We start from the raw sequence: 17,095 nt of genomic DNA on the forward strand, positions 1-17,095 counted from the left end.
CTGCATGGGTACTTTAAGTTTTGACACTTTGAGTACACTTTGCTCACACCTATGTCCTTTATATATTTTGTTGTTGTATTCTGATGTTGAATACAGACCCTTTGCAATGCAGTGTTTTACAGAGCTACTTGCAACTTTTATTTCAGTAAATTATTTGAATTTTTGCCTGGCAATATGGCATTATGGCTACTGCATGTAAAATCAAATGACTACACAATGTGATTACACCATAACAAATTTTCCAGTGATAAAATATATCATAAATGATAAATTATGATACTAAAGCATTGTCAAGGCTTAGTTTATGATGTTAATCTTTGAAATATTCACACGAGACGTAGATTACAGTTCTGTGGTGGTGTTTTTGAAGCATGTCTCTCTTTTCTTTTTGTTCCTATACAAAAAACAAAAAACAAAACAATCTGTTAATCTTAAGGAGCTGATGCGAGCTGCGTGGGCTGAGCTGGATAACAGGAAGCTAATTATCTTTAGGCCACGCTGCCAATTAAACATAGTTTATTAGTTTCCTCATCTCTCACAGAGTTGGTCATCACCTGCTGCTGCGGTCGTTCCTATCTCCCCCCCTCCCGCTTCCTCCTCCTTTTCCTCCTCCTCTTTCACCGCTTGATGCTTCCCTTTGTGTCACTTTAGCCACACGCTGACAGCGGGCTTTTAAAAATAGAGACGATCCACCCAGATTACAGCGTTTTAATTACAGAGCTGTAGATGCGATGGGGTTGTAGAGGCCCCTTCCACTGACAGGGAGTGGGGAGGGTGGAGGAGGGAAGGAGAGGTGGAAGGCAGCCACTATAGTGAATGTAAACTGTGTGCTAATTAGTGTCGTCTGCCATAGTGAGGCTCTCAGGCTCTAACCGTCTATTATATGTGGATTGTTGGCAGGGTTGCATTGTGAGCACTCTGTAAACGCACACCAGTGGCCACATTGCTGTTATTTTAATTATTAAGACGTGAAAATCACCTGTGGGGAGACTTGTGGTAAGTCAAGGCAGGGCAACTAGTTCCTACAATCAGGGAAAACTAGAGTGATGACATCCATCCTGCATGTACTCACCCGTGTTCCCTGTCAACATGACAAAAAAATCGATTTTAACAAATTAGACTGATTCTGAGGTGTAAAAGTTTCAGTGACACCATGGTTTATAACACCGTAAGACACAACTCTGTGGCTGTGAATGTTTATTCATCAGCTGCTTCAAAAGCAATTTAAACTGTTTGCATGTAAATCTAAAAAAAATGAAATCGCTTATTATTATAATATGGTGTATAAATAAAGTATTTATTTAATGATTATGAACATGCACAAATCTCTGTGAGTATATAGCCATTCTAATGTCCTGATATGGTATTTCTCAAAACAAACAAATAAACAAAACTATGCTTTACTTAACCCAATAACCAGAATAAATGTCTGCATTGAAACTTTACATTTCGTTATGTTTCAGCAACACTGCGACTTTGTACAATCTGTTTTTAAACTGCTAATAAATGCTACAAAGTAAGTGGGGGACTTATAATGAAAAGTTACCCATTTTAGATGCAAAAGATGTTTTTCTTTCTCTAAACATCTATCTAGGTTGTTGATTAAGTATGCAGTCTATGCTATCACCTGATGCAATACTGTAGCCATTAGGCAGCATCTAAATATTTTATCATGATAAACCACACCTGTCAGACAGATGGGTTATCTTAGAAAAGGAGAAGCGCTCACTAACATGGATTTTTAAAAATGTGTTGACAAAATTTGAGAGATATATATACGTATTGAGTACATTAAAAATGTCTTAGATCTTTAACCTCAACCTTTGAAAAATGTGAGAAGGAAGAAAGTGTTGCGTTTCAATTCTTGTTCTGTACAAATGAAAAGCACCATAAAAATATTTCAGTCTCCCAGTAGCACTCTACATTTTAGTGCTCAGAAAATAAAATACTTAGAAATGCCAGCATGCAAATTAAAATCACTCACAAAAAGCACCAAATGTCTAATTAGCATCATAATTACTTGAACTTCTCAATTGGTTGTTGATTAGTTGTTGATTCATACACTTGAGTAAGTAAAGTCTTACCTCATTTCATACTATTAATATCTAGAAGCCTAACTAAGTTTTAAATTATATGAAATTGTAGGTATTCTTTCTGTTGACATTTAAGAGCTTCTTGTCCCTGTTTGATCCCTGTAATAAAAAACTAATTACCTCCACTGTGATTCACTGTTGAGAAACAGTGAAACATAAAAAAAGTCAAGTGTGGGTGGATACTTTTATAGACAATGTATTATAGCTTTAGTTCTTTGAGTTCCCAGCTGCTCTTGTTTTGGCTTCTAAAGTGAGCTTAATTACACAAACAGCCTGTGCTGCATACTGTAGGTCAATGTAGCAATCACAGACAGAGGGTGTGTGTGTGGTTTGGTGTGTGTGTGTGTGTGTGTGTGTGTGTGTGTGTGTGTGTATGTGTATGTGTATGTGTTGTGTGGGTGAGCTTGTGTGCATACGTGTGTGCAGACTTGTGTTTTGGCACCTTGGCAACCTGCTACTGTGTGCCTCTGCATTGCAGCAAACAGGTTAGAATTACATACAGAGAATCTTATAAATAATATCAGCGCAAGCTCTCACATATGGCGTGGACAGAAGATATTTATCCACACTTTGAGCCGTTTGATCCCCATGCTTTTCAGATATTTCCTGTAAGTGTGCATTATTAACTCATTCTCTTCTGTGGTTAAGCTAATAGCTATAGAGCTCATAGCAACAACTAGCCTGCTGCTCTCTGTTTAGCTGAAACACAAAATCATCCTACGTCATAATACAATAATTTCTGATATGACAAGAAGTGATGTTTTTAATATTGTTTGCATACGGGAAAATAACCTTCCGTTTTTTTTTTCTTTCCTTCCTGTGGAGGAGAGCTTCACCTCTGTATAGATAGGGTTTATTCTCAGCCACTGTGCCTCCAGGCAGAGAGCCTCATTACAGTCCCATCTCTCCTCCCCAGGCTCCTCAGCAGCCCACCACTATCCTACAGCAGCTCCCAGCGACCGTGATGCCTCCTGGCTCTGCTTCTTCCATTAGGCCTGGTGGTCACGTCAAGGAGGGTATGGCAGGCTGTCACCGCACACATAAACTAAATCTCAGGATTTCACACTCACGGCTGTTCCTGCCTGACTGTCACATAACCAGCTTGCTAGCAAGCACTCAGATATATTATTTATGGTCTACATTTGAGCTTGGACAATTGCATAAAATGTGTGTGCATGAGTCTGTGTGCGAGAGTGTGTGTTGAATTCGTGTCCAAGTGGTGCAGCAGGTTTTAGTCAATGTAATTCAATTATTTACAGTAAAGTTTTGTAAGTCAGTGGTATGTAGTTTAGAGATTCAAAGGTTCCAACTCTTCCAGCTGCCTGTTTTTGTAACTATAAACACAATGTGTTGGGTAAATGTAAAAAAATTGTTACTGTGTATATGGATTTGGGGTTATAACCCTTATAATGGCTGCCTAAATTCAGCTACTGTAACTTGTTTACTCGGGTTATAAGAGAATCTTGTGCTCTAAATTAAACTGAATTAATTTAAAGCAAAACTTGTGGCTCGGCATATATTGTGAGATGCAAGCAGAGACTTTGTGTTTTGGTGCAAATGTTTCAAAAGCTGTTGAAAGTTGAAGGATGTCACAACACAAAAGTCATGTAAATTGATGATTTGTTTCCAGATTGCACAGACCTCTTAAACCCTGCCCTCTGTGTCACTGGAAAATCTGAATGCTTATAGTAAAAATCTTTACAGGTTCATGCTGGTAGGTTTAAATGGTGTTCACCGTAAATGGCCTTACCAACACGTTCTCATCCGAGGTCGTCAAAAACCACCAAATAGTCACATCCCTCTGCGTCTCATAGTCACATGCAGGCAGCACAGCTGAAACACATAGAAAAACATGCTTAATGTTATGAAACAGTCACGGTCAGGTTAAGGCAACAAAGATCTTACTCGGTTTGGCTTTTAGTTTAACTTTATATATTTTTCTATTTACTATTTATTCATACATTAAGGTTTTTTTTTAAAAAACAGTTTTACCATTTCATATATCATTTCATTATTTTTTAAAATAGTTATTTATTATTTTATCTTTTATCTTGTCATTTACCTCGTATTTAGAGTTTGAGTGTTTTACTTATTTATCTTTAGTTATTATCGTATCTTATATTATCTATCAATTGATTTATGTGTTTGTTTCTAGAGATGGTACATTCTTCCTGGTACCACACTTGTTGGCCGATATAACTGAGTCGATTCTACCTTTAACATTAATTGTCTGCCATTGTTACTAGCACATAAGCTGCCACTCTTCTGGGTGCATTCATTTGGTTCTGTCATTCTGAACAGCACAATCAGTTATGTTTTTTTGAAGACACCAAAAGACTGAACACTGTCATTGACAATTTTTAAAAATGCTGATGAAACCATCGAGGATGATGAAACTGACCAAAAAAAGATAAGAAGGGGATACAGTAGCTTGGTGTATTATTCAAGAATAATACGAGGACATGTTTTGTGTGAGAGCGATAAGGGTCAGGCTGATCTAGCCCAACCAGCCATCAGCACGTCTCAGTGAGTCATATGTCCTTTGCATGAACAGTCGTCAGACTAACATTAGCTGACATTATTCCTGTATTATTTATGAAATTGACATAACCCCTTCAAGACGGTGAAATATCACAAAGTCTGTCAAGTTACTGAATGTTGCATCACTGAGCTAACAAACAACTGGTGCCCAGAGATATCATTCACAATGAAAGCATTTAATAATTCATCTGGGTGACAAATATTTATTAAAACTCCTATAAAACCGGGTTTTAAATGACCGTAGAATTACATTATCTTGAGAAGATTTTCTTTGACTGAGAGTGTATTTATATTTCTGGGAGGAAGTGAAATAATTTTGTGAGGTGAAACACTACCACGACGAACAAATAGTGAGCAACAAGAGGGTGAGAAAATTGAGCTCGGCACCTTCACAATCACCACCTCAGTTTGACACAATGTGGGTTAATCACCCAGTCGCCCGGAGAGAAGAGGACAGAACAGCAGGCTGATAAAATAGATAAGATAATCAGAGGACCAAAGATAGAGTGTGTGTGTGTGTGTGTGTGTGTGTGTGTGTGTGTGTGTGGGTGGGTGTAATATTCTCAATATGCAGACCTTGTAGAGCTGATGATGATCCAGAATACCCAGATGCACCAGGTCATCATTAATAACATGACCATGTCGGCTCTGAGCTCATTTGGATACTTCAGCCCTCCGCTGGGCCCTGAGGTGGGTACCAGAGAAGAATCAGGGACTGAACGCACTGAGGCACACTTTAGTGGCGGTATGAGACAAACGGCGGCAGCACTTTTTGCTTTAAGACTTTCACTCAGGGGAACTCTCTTTGTGTCCTGTGTGAAATGTCAATAGTCATTTTGATTATTCATTCTATGCTATAAATGTATGTCAAGTGACCTATGACTAATGTCACATGACATTACATTACTTTAGAAACAAACATACTTATTTTATGCCAAACCATGTATTTTTTAAAATATATGTGCTTTTGTTGCCGAAACCTTAAGAAGCACAAGTAAAGACAGTGTTTTCAGTTTTTTTTACTTTATGTCGTAATTTGAAAAGAGATTATGCATTTAACAAGCAGAAACAGTAAAAACGTTAATTTTAAGAAAGACCCAATACACGTAATGAGGGTAGATTGACACACCGCTCTTAAGCAACCAAAAATTGGTGCAAGAGGGCTACCTAGAGCATCACAATTTGACATGTAAGCCGTTGACCAAGCATCCGTTTTTAAGGAGCTGGGGGTGAGAACGTCTTAGAGTAACTGAAAGAATTTGGTCATAACTTGCAATATGAAACTAAGTTTAAGTGCATCACCTTTATCTTGATATAATACAATGTATTAAGAAGTTAGCTGAATTCAACTTAAAACAAACTTCTTTCACTTTACATGTTTCCTCCCAGCTCACTGCTGATGTCCTGACACTGAAATATAAAATGTCTTATGTTTCAAGATATCAACAGTGAGTTGCAGGCAATTTGAAGGCTGTTGAGTGTTACAACAAAATACAGAAGTGTATAACTCATAGCCTATTTGTTGAATCAAACGGGAAAACTATTGGCATAATCCAAAACAGTCTATCTGTCAGGTAAAACAGTTTAATCATTTCTTCTTTTTTTTTAAGTCAGAATATTTAAATTTGAATTTCCTGAGTCAAGAATCTAACTTGTTAAAATAAGTAAACAAGCAAGTCTTTTTCTTTTCACTTCTTACAGTAAACAGCGTCACTGAACTAAAACTTTGGCAGCAGAACTTTGTAATGATCTTACTCTTGCAGTCAAAAATAAAGCTGGACTGTTTTTCTCCTTCACTGTGTGTCAGGCTCCCAGAGATCTGGTTATAATTCAAGAGAATGAGGCTGACCTAGAGACATACCATCACTATTACCCGCCTGCCTCTCACCTGTCCTCCCCTGCATGGCTCCTGCCTCAGGCCACACTGGGCTGCAAAGACCCCAACAAACCCACCTCCTCCCCGCCACTCACAGACAGGTGATCAGAGCTCCTGAACGTCCACTACATTTCATATGACAAATCAACTCACTGGCATTTTTCACTGGAAAGAATGGAGGGGAAACAACTACTTAAAGCATAAACAATACTGTGCATAAGTCTTAGGCCATGGATTTGTTGTTTTAGCAAAGTTGTAATGCAGATAAACACATCTTTATTTCTCTGTCTCTTTATTAATGAATAAACAAAGAAAGTATGTACAACGCATTTGAACATCAAAAAAGTCAACATAAAATGGCTTCTTCAGACTGAAGTCAATATTTAGTGTGAAACATGTTATCATACAACCATAACAAAAGATAGCTCAAGCAATCAGTGCAAAGCTTTGGGCATGTCTTCAATGCAACCTAGTGTAAATACACCAGAAGATCTCATGCATTTATGTCTGTTGAATTTGTTTTATTCTGAAATATTTCAATACTGTATACATATTTCCTGTACGTTCTGGTTGTATTTTAGTAAAGAGACTACTAGGGAAATAAATATGATCACAAACTTGCCAAAATAACAACGTTTAAGTTGGCCTAAGACTTTTGTACAGTACTGTAAAAATATTTTATTTCACACATGGCACTGTTTCACATCCACACAGGTAAACACAGGTGAAAATCTGCCTGGGCACATACCTGTCCTCCTCAGTTTGCGGTCACGCTGCTCAATCCCCCGTTTGTTTGCACTGTCAAAACATTAGCTTTGTAAACTGTGCCGACCATGCAGTATGTTTACACGTTGTCCTGCTGCTTTCGTGCTCGCAGTCCTCTCCGACAGATGCTTAAGATCCTGAAAGTCTCTTCTTGGCCAGGTACCAACCATGACATGTATAACGAGAACTCACACCGGAAGCAAATCTTCTCTATCGAGCTAAGTTAGCATTTAACGTTAGCCATTTCTCCCGGAGAACCTTCAACGTTAAATATTATTATTCTTTTTACTGGCGGGATGGTTTATAAAAATATCCCGCTGCTGGTGGGCACCGGGTGTTTAATATGGAGTTATTATTCAAAAGGCAGACTTTTAAATTTGTGCTGCATATGATACAAGAAATACTAGCTTAACTAGTGCAAGCTAGCAGTTATGGCAATCAAAGTTTTGGGCATGCGCGTTGTTGTTCTTCCACTTGACATTGCAAGCACGGGGTCTACCAGGGGTCAGCAGCCTTTACCACGGAAAAAAACATTTTTAACTCAAAATATTAATAATAAAAACTCTATTCGGAGCAAAAAAAGGAGAGCATTATTATGAAAGTAACACGGCCTATTTAGTATAAATTATTAAATTAACCAAACCTTACTAACAGGTCCAAATAAGCATTCATTAGCATTTACCATAAGGAGGCCACTCTGCAGCTGGCTATTTATGATTATTTGGCACTTTTAGACATACAGCGTTGGCAACAAAAGTAAACAAATCTGTCCACAAACTGCAAAACTTTCCTTTTTTAAACTGAACACTAACCACTACTATCATGGTTCAGCGAAATTTAGAGGAAAAGGCATCAGGCTGTGGACAAATGACATATTTTAGTTGAAATTATGTTCAAACTTGATGGGGTTTTTTTTGCAGGTTGTCCATTCCTGTGCTTCCCATAGCTATCTGAGCCAGGCACCATTTTAAAATGATTCTGCCAACAACCTTAAACTAAAGAATAGTCATAAAAGCAGCAGTAATTATTATTTTCTAATGTCAGGCATTATCCAGACTTAAATTTATTTCTAGTGCCACAAATCCCACACTTTTTTTCCTGCTGCCAGCAGATGTGGCTTTGCTTCCTGCCTCTTTGATATTTCACCTCAACTGGTGATACAGAGAATTAACTGTCAGATGAAGTAAAAAATCATATGCACATTCATCATTCTGAAACAGAAAGGATAATCCTGAAAATTAATCAGATTTATTTTCCATTATGAGTGTCAAATCATCACCTGCTGGCATGCTGAGATGTTTTTAAAGCAAGCACCAGAGTTTAATTGTGACAGACAGATCAGCTCCGTGAGGTTTTGATATGAGACTTCACTGTGTGAGGCAGACTCAATCTGTGTATTTCTCCTTGAAAATTAGACCTAAAATAGCTCATGCTTTTAAGACACTGGATGTTAATTACTGCAGGTGTGGCAGCAGGACCTTACTTTAAGTTGATCTGTGTTATGGTGAAGATGTGATCATTGTAAAACGGCGAAAAGATTAAGCCAAACAGTTGAGGTTCCAGGGTCATCGTTTCCAGTGGGAGGTGATATTAGCCTACCTGATATTAAGGTTTTAATTCGTGTAAACTCATAACAACACATTCATTGTCATTACGCCCAACTAAAATGCACTTTTATGAGACATTTTAGGATGATTAGAGGAGCAAGAGAGGGGATGCTTTGTCTACCTAGGCATATAAAAACTTGTTCTCACCTTTTTGGCAACCCTATGAGAAAAATACATAAAGCAACTGGATTGAATCCTGCAGTCTTGAAAATCACTAAGTTTAACACAAATGCATAAGACCTGAATGCAGACAAAGACTTTCCGTTCTCTTTCTCAGCTGAACTTCAGAAAAACACTCAAGCTATTCAGAATCTCTACAGTGCGTTTATGAGTAGCAACTATTCATCTATTTATTAAATCTGTTTATTAAAGCAGACACTAGACTGTGTTATAGGTTGCATATACACTGCATAAATCATTTATCATTAGGCTGTGGACTTTTTATCATTCCCAGTTCATACCAGGTAGATAAAAAAAACAAGAATTGGACACACTAATGAATAACCTTGTGTTTTGTGTGATCAGGCCTGCTCCCCCGCCTAGCAGCTCTGGGACTGTGGGAGCCCACGTCATGCCTGCAGCAGGTAAGACCAACCACACAGCAACACCCAGCCAACAACCAATTAACACGGTCTGCTCCTGTGATGTCATATGGCCCTTCAAAATGGGGGTGACGAGAGAGGTGCCAGCAGCAGGCTTCACAGTAATTGTGATGAGAAGTGGGCTGATTGGGGAGGCTGCTAGTCATTATAGCGCTGTTGATTGTGAATGGATGGAGAGATGAATTCATCAGATGCTTTGGATTTGTATAATGTTTGATCCTTTGTTTGTTTTCCATAGAGAGCAACAGTGCTGCCGAGGCAGGAGCAGAGAAGAAGAGAGAGAGTGATTATTAATTCACTCACCAAGTCTGTTGTTGTTGCATGGGAGCTAGTAGGGGAAAACAATCTTTAGCTTATTAGAGATCAAAATGTCACACTTGCGTAAGACATTTTCTTGCTTATTACAATTAAATGTATTTTATGTACATTTACAAAACATTAAACAGTCAAATACATATGAATTGTGCTATGTTTATGGTATTTTTTTTAAACTTTTACTTTAACCTGCATTACCCAAATTATCCAGAGGGGAGCAGCAACACATGTTAAGTTAGAAGGCAAATAGATGACAGGCAAGAGTTACTTCTGTATTGACAGGCATCCACAGTGACTCTGCATGCCATAGTGCTGATGCAGGCCATTACATACCACTGTATGACATAGCAAGAGTGTGACAACACATATGATGTATTGCTGCATAACACAGTGTGACCTTTCTTTAAATACACTGTGATGAGTAGTAAGGAGGAGGCACTCTACTCAATCTCTTCAGGTGACGACAAAAAAAGCAACAAAATTGTGGAAAGAAATAGTACAATGTACAAATGAACTTGAATATTTAGGTTATGTTTAAATTAGAAAAGGTGTTTAGGTATGGTTTTTTTTTTTTTTTGTACTGATTCACAGGGGTGTCAGAGTGGAGGGAAAAGGGGGACTGATTACCCAGATCTCCAATGGGAAGGGTGCCCTTGGAAAGCATGGACTGAAAAGTTTAGTTTTGTTTTCAGATTTTTATCTTTTAAGTAATTAGTGCCCAAACTACATCAAATTGTTAGAATAAATCAGTTGAAGAATGAACTTTGTACAAAAATAGTTCAAGCTCACTGAAGCCCCTCTCACTCCGTGTAGGTACAAATGGGTTTAGATAGATAGCTTTAGTCCACCCCTGCATAAGGATTTGTCACCAAACACAGCTAGAGCCAAATGAGTGACTGGTTGTACTGCTGGAGCACTATCGTACACTGTCATGTCAGCTTTAGGTATCTTTTTGCTCCTGCTGTTGACGTTCGAGGATGGCGCTACCACGGTGACAACAAATACACATGGTTATGTTTAGACAACACAAGCATGTGGCAACCAACGCTAGGACGTCAACAAAAGCACATGGTGGAACGGATGCTTAGGATTAGGAATAAGGGCACATGGTGAGGTATAGAAAAAAAACCATCACATTTGAACAGGAAGCAACCACCATACTCCTGCATGAAAGTCCGGGGTTTGTTTAATCCATCCACCCACCCTATATCCTTGCACACCTTATATTATCTTGTTACCAGCAGCTTTTAACCTGATGCTGTCCAGCGGCATATCATGCAGACCCAAAAGGCAGTTTTGGTGTCAGGATCTTGCGCTGAGAACACTGCAAAAGCGGCAGTATGTGACGACTTAGGAATGAGAATGGGCTGTTCTTTCCCCCCAAATAAAGGGAAATCGGGGTTCCAAAAAGAAAAAGAAAAAAAAGAAAGGACAAGGGAAAGAAAGCAAGAGACATGAATCCATAAAGGAAGGGCAAGGAGCCCACAGGGACTGCTTTTGCACAGGGCCCAGAATTTGGTACCACAGACTCATATAAAGGTGTTCAGTTCATATACAGTGTGAGCCAGGTCCTAAGGTCTAAAGTTTGTGTTACTTTGCAGTAGCAGATGGGATGACTCTGCTGAATGGGATAATACAGCAAGTACCATGTAGCTGAGACAGCTGTGGCAATAGGAAAGAATTTCAATGTCAATTTACAAGATTTGTCTGTGGCAACACACGGCATCTCAATTTTCACATTCCTCAGCATCCACTGAAAATAGTCTCAGGGTTCCAGGGTTCGTTTTTGAGTTTGAAAACGGTGACAGTGTGGGAGCAGGTTGAGTACCACAGGATCTTAGCAGCAGTGTTTGTGTGTGTGTGTGTGTGTGTGTGTGTGTGTGTGTGTATGTGTGTGTGTGTGTGTGTGTGTGTGGTGGTGGGGCGCGGGGGTAGTTTTAAAGATAGATAGTGAAGGCAGCACACCCAAATCTCTGATAAAACACTAGGATTAAGAGCTCACATGGGAGGAACGTGCCAATACGGCTGTCTTTCCACTGTCTCCAGGGTAATACCAATGTTTACCCAGCTATTAATATCAAACCACCACACACTGCCTGTCACAGATATCACACAACTGAGAGTGATGTGACAGAGAAAGAGAGAGGGATATGAAGTCAGAAGAGGTTAAAGAGACAAAGAGAAATTACATCTGAGAATAGAAGCTACTGGCAGAAGTAATAATTGATCATTTGACCGAGCCTGTTGTAGATTCAGAGTTTAAATAAAGAGGAGGTGACGTCATACATCCAGTACAGCTCTCTGCACACCAACAGGGAACAGTGCGCTCTGTGTTGGAAACAAACACAGGCGGTGGAACATAAAAGATAAAGGAAGGATGTAAAGTGGCCAAGTGGGGATTGTTCAAAGGGTGGAGGAAATTGTTACAATATATATGTATCCAAATTATGGATGACAGATATCCAGCTTTTTATTTCAGCCTGTCAGGCATCATGGTGCCTCTTAAAATGCATTATTTTCCATATTGATCTGCTGCTTGTAATGTGTTCACATTTTGTGTTTTTTTTTTTGTTTTGTTTTTTTTTACGACTGCAGCAATTCACATGCTTCCTTTTTATTATCTCATTTATATACTCATTATTGTATTTCAATTAAAAACAAGGTAATGAAAAAATCAACACAAATAAACCACAAAGCTAACAGTTATCCAACTTAGCTAACAAACAACAATAACAATAATAATAATAGAATAGGCTACATGGTATGTGCAAATTTCAAAATGTCATATCTTTTCTTTTTTTTTTTTTGGCTTTTTCCCTTTAATTTTCTCTTACTTTTTAAGTTTGATGTAGCAGTTCAAAATAAGGAACCAAATGCAGAAAAACAGGCAGGCAGGGGATTTTAACAAAGAGCAAGTTTTAAAACAAATCTCCAAAAACAGGCAAGTAACAAACTCAAAGTACAAAAGAAATACATATCAAAACTAACCTGAAAACCAACCAGAACGAAATGATGAACACGTGGATGAGCTACGAGAGGAAATACAAAATGGGACATGAGAGACTGAGCAGGGAACGACATCATGAACACAGAAATTAAGACTGTGGTAAAAACAGTCATGAAAACAGACAAACTGACAAAGGGCAAAAAGAGGGAAACACAGGGATTAGCTAATAACAAGGGTGTGGCAGGGAACACTAGGGTGGAGCAAATGAGACTAATACAGAACAGGTATGCAGGGAAGAGTCTGGGATCAGGGCAAGACAAACCAGACTGATATATGGCAGGTGTGACAGAAAACAGGTGGGAAATAGACAAAAACATGAGGAGATAACCCAGAAAATAAATAAGGAAACAAACAGACCATGGATAGATACATAAATAATGAAAAGCCAAAAAGAAACCAGAATCATGACAGAATGCCAATTTAGTAACCCCAAACCTTGTAGCTAAACTGTAAGTGTCTTGCTAGATCCTTGTAAACCCCAAAACATTAAGCTCTGGTTACTCTACACTTTTATATTCTGTCATCATTTTTCAAGCATCGTTTGATTCATCAATTCCCTTTCCCCTCACCATTGAATGCAGTGAGAACATGTTCATGTTGCACCCGAAATAAAAGACGGGGACGGAGGAGTGAAGAGCAGCTCAGATTTTATTATTAAAAATATAAATATCTAGGAAAAATATTTGAACATCATTGCACACAATTCAAAGTCATTCACAACTCAAGGCATTCTCAGCTAAAACAGTATCTGTTCTTATATCAGATATACAGGAGTTGCCGCTCAACTAGGCAGATCACATGATACACAGTAAGGTTATAAGTTTTCCGAATACCTTTAGAGGTGTCAGCTGGAACAAACACACAAACACACACACACATTATGTACAGCTACAGTGAGTGATCACGCCGGAGCATTCTGTTCTCTTCACAGAGATCGGGAACTGTCAAGAGCTTAAGGAGGCCTGGAGGTCGACCAACTCCAAAGTCCCCGACCCCTCAGCCCTCCCCTTCCCCTCTGACTCTCCCTTTTTCCTTCTGAACTTCACTTTCCATCCGTCACTTTCTGCATCATTGCATCTTCTCATCACCTAGTGCAGATACAATCCATGAATCTAATAACCCCAAGAACACTTTCAATGACCTTACAAGGATATTTGCACTTTTCAATACAAAATAAAGGCAAAAGAAACTGTATGCAGCATAGTTAAGGAATAGCTGGATTGCGGGGAATCCACTGAGAGATCAGTAGATATGGTGAAGCCAGCTGACCAGCTGAGGCAGAGATTAACCCATGAAACAGCTGAGAACACACACCCTGGCTCTCCATCACAATGCCTTCACATACAAATTCCTAATACCACTGACCACCAAATGGCAACAATGACTGGTGTTGTGCCCCCAAAGAAACACAGGTAGTGCTAAAGATCTATAGGATTTAAGGTTTTTTGATAAATCTATACACATCTTGTCATGCTCTCTCCTGACACATCTAACTCTGTGACTATTCTTTCCCACATGTCACCCATCTCGTCTTTCCCTAACACCCCCTCTTTCTTTTGTTGCTGTTCACCCTCTCTGGGCCTCTTGAGACATGGAGCGCCCCAGAGCTCTGGGCCCCTTGGAGAACTCCATGAGGGTTGGCTTGACTGGGGGGAGGTCTCTTGTGATCTCGTCCACGGTCCTCTTGCTGGGACAGACTCCGTCGGGGATAGGGAAGGGCTGCAGGTCCTCCTCGGTGTGTGGGGCTCCACGCCCGAGCCTAATGCCCAGCTCTGCGGGGGTGAAGATAGGCAAGGGGAGGGTTTTTCTCTTTGGCAGCAGCTGGTGCTCCCTCACCCCTCTTTCCACAGTGCCCACTCTGAAGACACCAGAGGGGCAGGTCTGTTTGAGTGAACGGGCCTCCCACTGCCGGGACAGGGTCTCCCTACGAGAGTTGTCATTCATGTTCATTGTTTGCCTGCAGGGGTCAGAGAAAAATTTAAGTAAGAAACTGTGCTCTCACTGCAATTGAGATTATAACTGACTTCCAATGTGCAGTAGTGTAATGTAAGTTCTGTACATAAGTATGAATTTTAAGTACTTGTACTATTCTTGGGCATTTTCTTTTCATGCCACTTCATACTTTTACTCCACTACATTTCAGAGGGAAATATTGTATGTTTTACTTTGATACAATTATCTGAAAGCTTTAGTTACTTTACAAATTAATATTTTTACTCAAAAAAAAAAATAATTAGCTAATAGAATATGACATTTTGTTACAAATAATATTTTCAAACAGTTTACACAAGTAAAGCTGCAACAACTAGTTGTTTAATTATCAGTCAAATTCATTCATTTTGAGTTTCAGGGGATGTTTTTTCTTTCTTTTCTTTTTTTTGTTTCAATGTTTTTTGATGATTTATCCTTTTTTTAATAAATTGAGTTTGGGGGTGTTTTTTCTATTCTTTTTTTTTTTTTTAAATAATTTTGAGGTTTTGGGGTCTTTTTAAAGTTGTCTGTCTGCATTTGGCACTTTTATTTTTAATACTTTAGTACAAAGTACATTTTCTTGATTATACTTACTTACTTTTAAGTAAGATTTTCAATGCAAGACTTTTACTTATACCAAAGTATCTCAGATTGGTTTTAATATTTTGACTTTAAAAGATCTGAATACCTCTTCTACCACCGCCAGTTTGAACAGTTCTAACGAGAATTGCCAAATAAATCTCAACCCATATCTAATGATGGCAAGAAAGACTTAAATCACAGCCAGGAGGTTATTAAAAGAAACAGAGACCTTTTATCCGCTTATTCAGTGCTGACACACACTACAATAAGGGGACCTGCAGAGTGTTTTTTGTCTCACCTGTCCTGAGGTTGAGTCTTGAGACTGACACTATGCCAGTCAGCGCTGTAGCTCTCCCTTTGAGCTTTATTCTCCTCCCGTACGGTGCAGGTCAGCTCGGCTCCCACCACCACGCCGTTACTCTTCTCCAGGATGGAACAGATTGGCTTCATCTCTGCTTTTGGAAGATCTGTCTCAGATTTATCTCCTCCAATCTTGTTGATCAGTCTTAAGATCTGGTGCTGTGTCTGGGATGAGGCTGTTTGTTCAGTGATGCTTTAGCTGGCTTTATCTCCTGGCTTCTGCTGTCTCTTTGTGCTGTCTCTGTCTGGGCTCGGGTCTGTCCACAGCTTTTATAGATGTTCTGCTGCTATTTCTGATCCATCTTGTCACTCTACAATCAGTGTGCACTGACATCTGACACCCGGAGCTCTGTGTCTCATTCCCGGAGAGCTGGAAGCACAAACTCTGAGGAGGGGTTAAGGGGTAATTGGGCTTAAAATCCCCTGATTCTCAAATTGTATGCTCAACCTCCTCTGTAATCACTCAGCCCAGCACTTTCCACTCCAGCTGGCATCTTAGAGGGGACAGTGTCACCGAGACACTCTGTAGGGAGATTATATAAACATGTAGACATACACACACAACAAGCCTTCAGAGAGGAATCTTAATAAGGTTTGGGTCTCGATGTACATGAGGCAGCACGTGACACCGTGTTAATGACGAGAGATAACATTGCAGCTGTTTTCATACACAAAGGATATTTCAGGCTATAAATTAAATCTGCATCACATCTGTTAGTAGGAGATAAAAGGTGAAAAGCTGGAGAACTTTATGAAGTGGCTTAACAAATCTTGCTGACTTTAAAATCATAATACAGTTCACAAGGAGTTTATACAACAGCTGTGCCCTGTGACAACATCAAACCCCCTCATTAAATGCCATTACAGTGTGCCGCCTCACAGTGGCAGTGAGAGCCCTATCCCCAGTGATTCATTCATCACCTCCGTGACAGAACGCCACGCAAGCTATAATCAACTCAGGTTACAGGCTGTGACACATACACACACACACACACACACACACACACACACACACACAGACACACCTCTGACAGTTGTCTGCTGGTGTGATGTTACGACCAGTCCCTGACTCTGACTCATTCATCCACATCAGGTACTGATATCATCAGATAACAGCGATCAGATATCACACACACACACACACACACACACACAACAAGATGAAGTATAATGATGTTAATTATAGGATCAATCACACCGTCTTTAAATTTATTTTTCATTAGTATCACATGTAAAAGCTGACAAGTTGATCTCATCTAAAAATATATGGGAACCGACTGCCTTGAAAAGGTATGTAACTATAACTATTAGCTTTAGTTACTTAAAGGTCCAGTGTGTAGGATTTATGGGATTTTCTTGGCAGAAATTGAATATAA

The 17,095-nt window shown here is 39.3% G+C and overlaps 2 protein-coding genes and 1 long non-coding RNA gene across 4 annotated transcripts in view; 1 reads left to right on the plus strand and 2 right to left on the minus strand.

The window, feature by feature from the left end:
- LOC148186440 (uncharacterized) overlaps nt 1-7,741 on the minus strand; it is a 27,392-nt gene extending 19,651 nt beyond the window's left edge. The window contains exons 1-3 of one of the 2 annotated variants that reach the window (XR_015774877.1): nt 7,259-7,741; nt 3,844-3,926; nt 2,623-3,119 (exon numbers count right to left, since the gene is read on the minus strand). This is a non-coding gene — a long non-coding RNA (uncharacterized LOC148186440). Of the gene's footprint in view, nt 1-2,622; nt 3,120-3,843; nt 3,927-7,258 lie in introns of those variants that run through there. The other variant, XR_015774876.1, reaches the window with a different exon arrangement.
- LOC121956227 (proline-rich protein 29-like) lies at nt 2,623-9,927 on the plus strand. The gene is made up of 6 exons (XM_042504358.2): nt 2,623-2,701; nt 3,010-3,109; nt 5,209-5,324; nt 6,442-6,611; nt 9,408-9,466; nt 9,723-9,927. The coding sequence occupies exons 1-6, from the start codon at nt 2,633-2,635 to the stop codon at nt 9,776-9,778; spliced, it is 570 nt and encodes a 189-aa protein (XP_042360292.1). The 5' UTR covers nt 2,623-2,632; the 3' UTR covers nt 9,779-9,927.
- Nucleotides 9,928-13,436: 3,509 nt separating this feature from the next.
- tcap (titin-cap (telethonin)) lies at nt 13,437-15,979 on the minus strand. Its single transcript, XM_042505413.2, has 2 exons — nt 15,658-15,979; nt 13,437-14,763 (listed from the first exon to the last, which is right to left on the minus strand). The coding sequence occupies exons 1-2, from the start codon at nt 15,807-15,809 to the stop codon at nt 14,373-14,375; spliced, it is 543 nt and encodes a 180-aa protein (XP_042361347.1). The 5' UTR covers nt 15,810-15,979; the 3' UTR covers nt 13,437-14,372.
- Between the last annotated feature and the right edge of the window lie 1,116 nt (nt 15,980-17,095).

This window comes from Plectropomus leopardus, chromosome 18 (genome assembly GCF_026936395.1).
Source record: "Plectropomus leopardus strain MGB_pleo_1.0 chromosome 18, ASM2693639v1, whole genome shotgun sequence".
NCBI lineage: Eukaryota > Metazoa > Chordata > Actinopteri > Perciformes > Serranidae > Plectropomus > Plectropomus leopardus.

What these genes read in the sequence shown, in the direction of transcription:
- LOC121956227 (XM_042504358.2), top strand. Translation starts at nt 2,633, where the DNA reads ATGGCGTGGACAGAAGATATTTATCCACACTTTGAGCCGTTTGATCCC. An exon ending in TGGTGGTCACGTCAAGGAGG is followed by an intron (nt 3,110 to 5,208) that starts GTATGGCAGGCT and finishes CTCAATATGCAG; the next exon opens with ACCTTGTAGAGCTGATGATG. An exon ending in CCACGTCATGCCTGCAGCAG is followed by an intron (nt 9,467 to 9,722) that starts GTAAGACCAACC and finishes TGTTTTCCATAG; the next exon opens with AGAGCAACAGTGCTGCCGAG.
- tcap (XM_042505413.2), bottom strand. Translation starts at nt 15,809, where the DNA reads ATGAAGCCAATCTGTTCCATCCTGGAGAAGAGTAACGGCGTGGTGGTG. An exon ending in AAGACTCAACCTCAGGACAG is followed by an intron (nt 14,764 to 15,657) that starts GTGAGACAAAAA and finishes TGACCCCTGCAG; the next exon opens with GCAAACAATGAACATGAATG.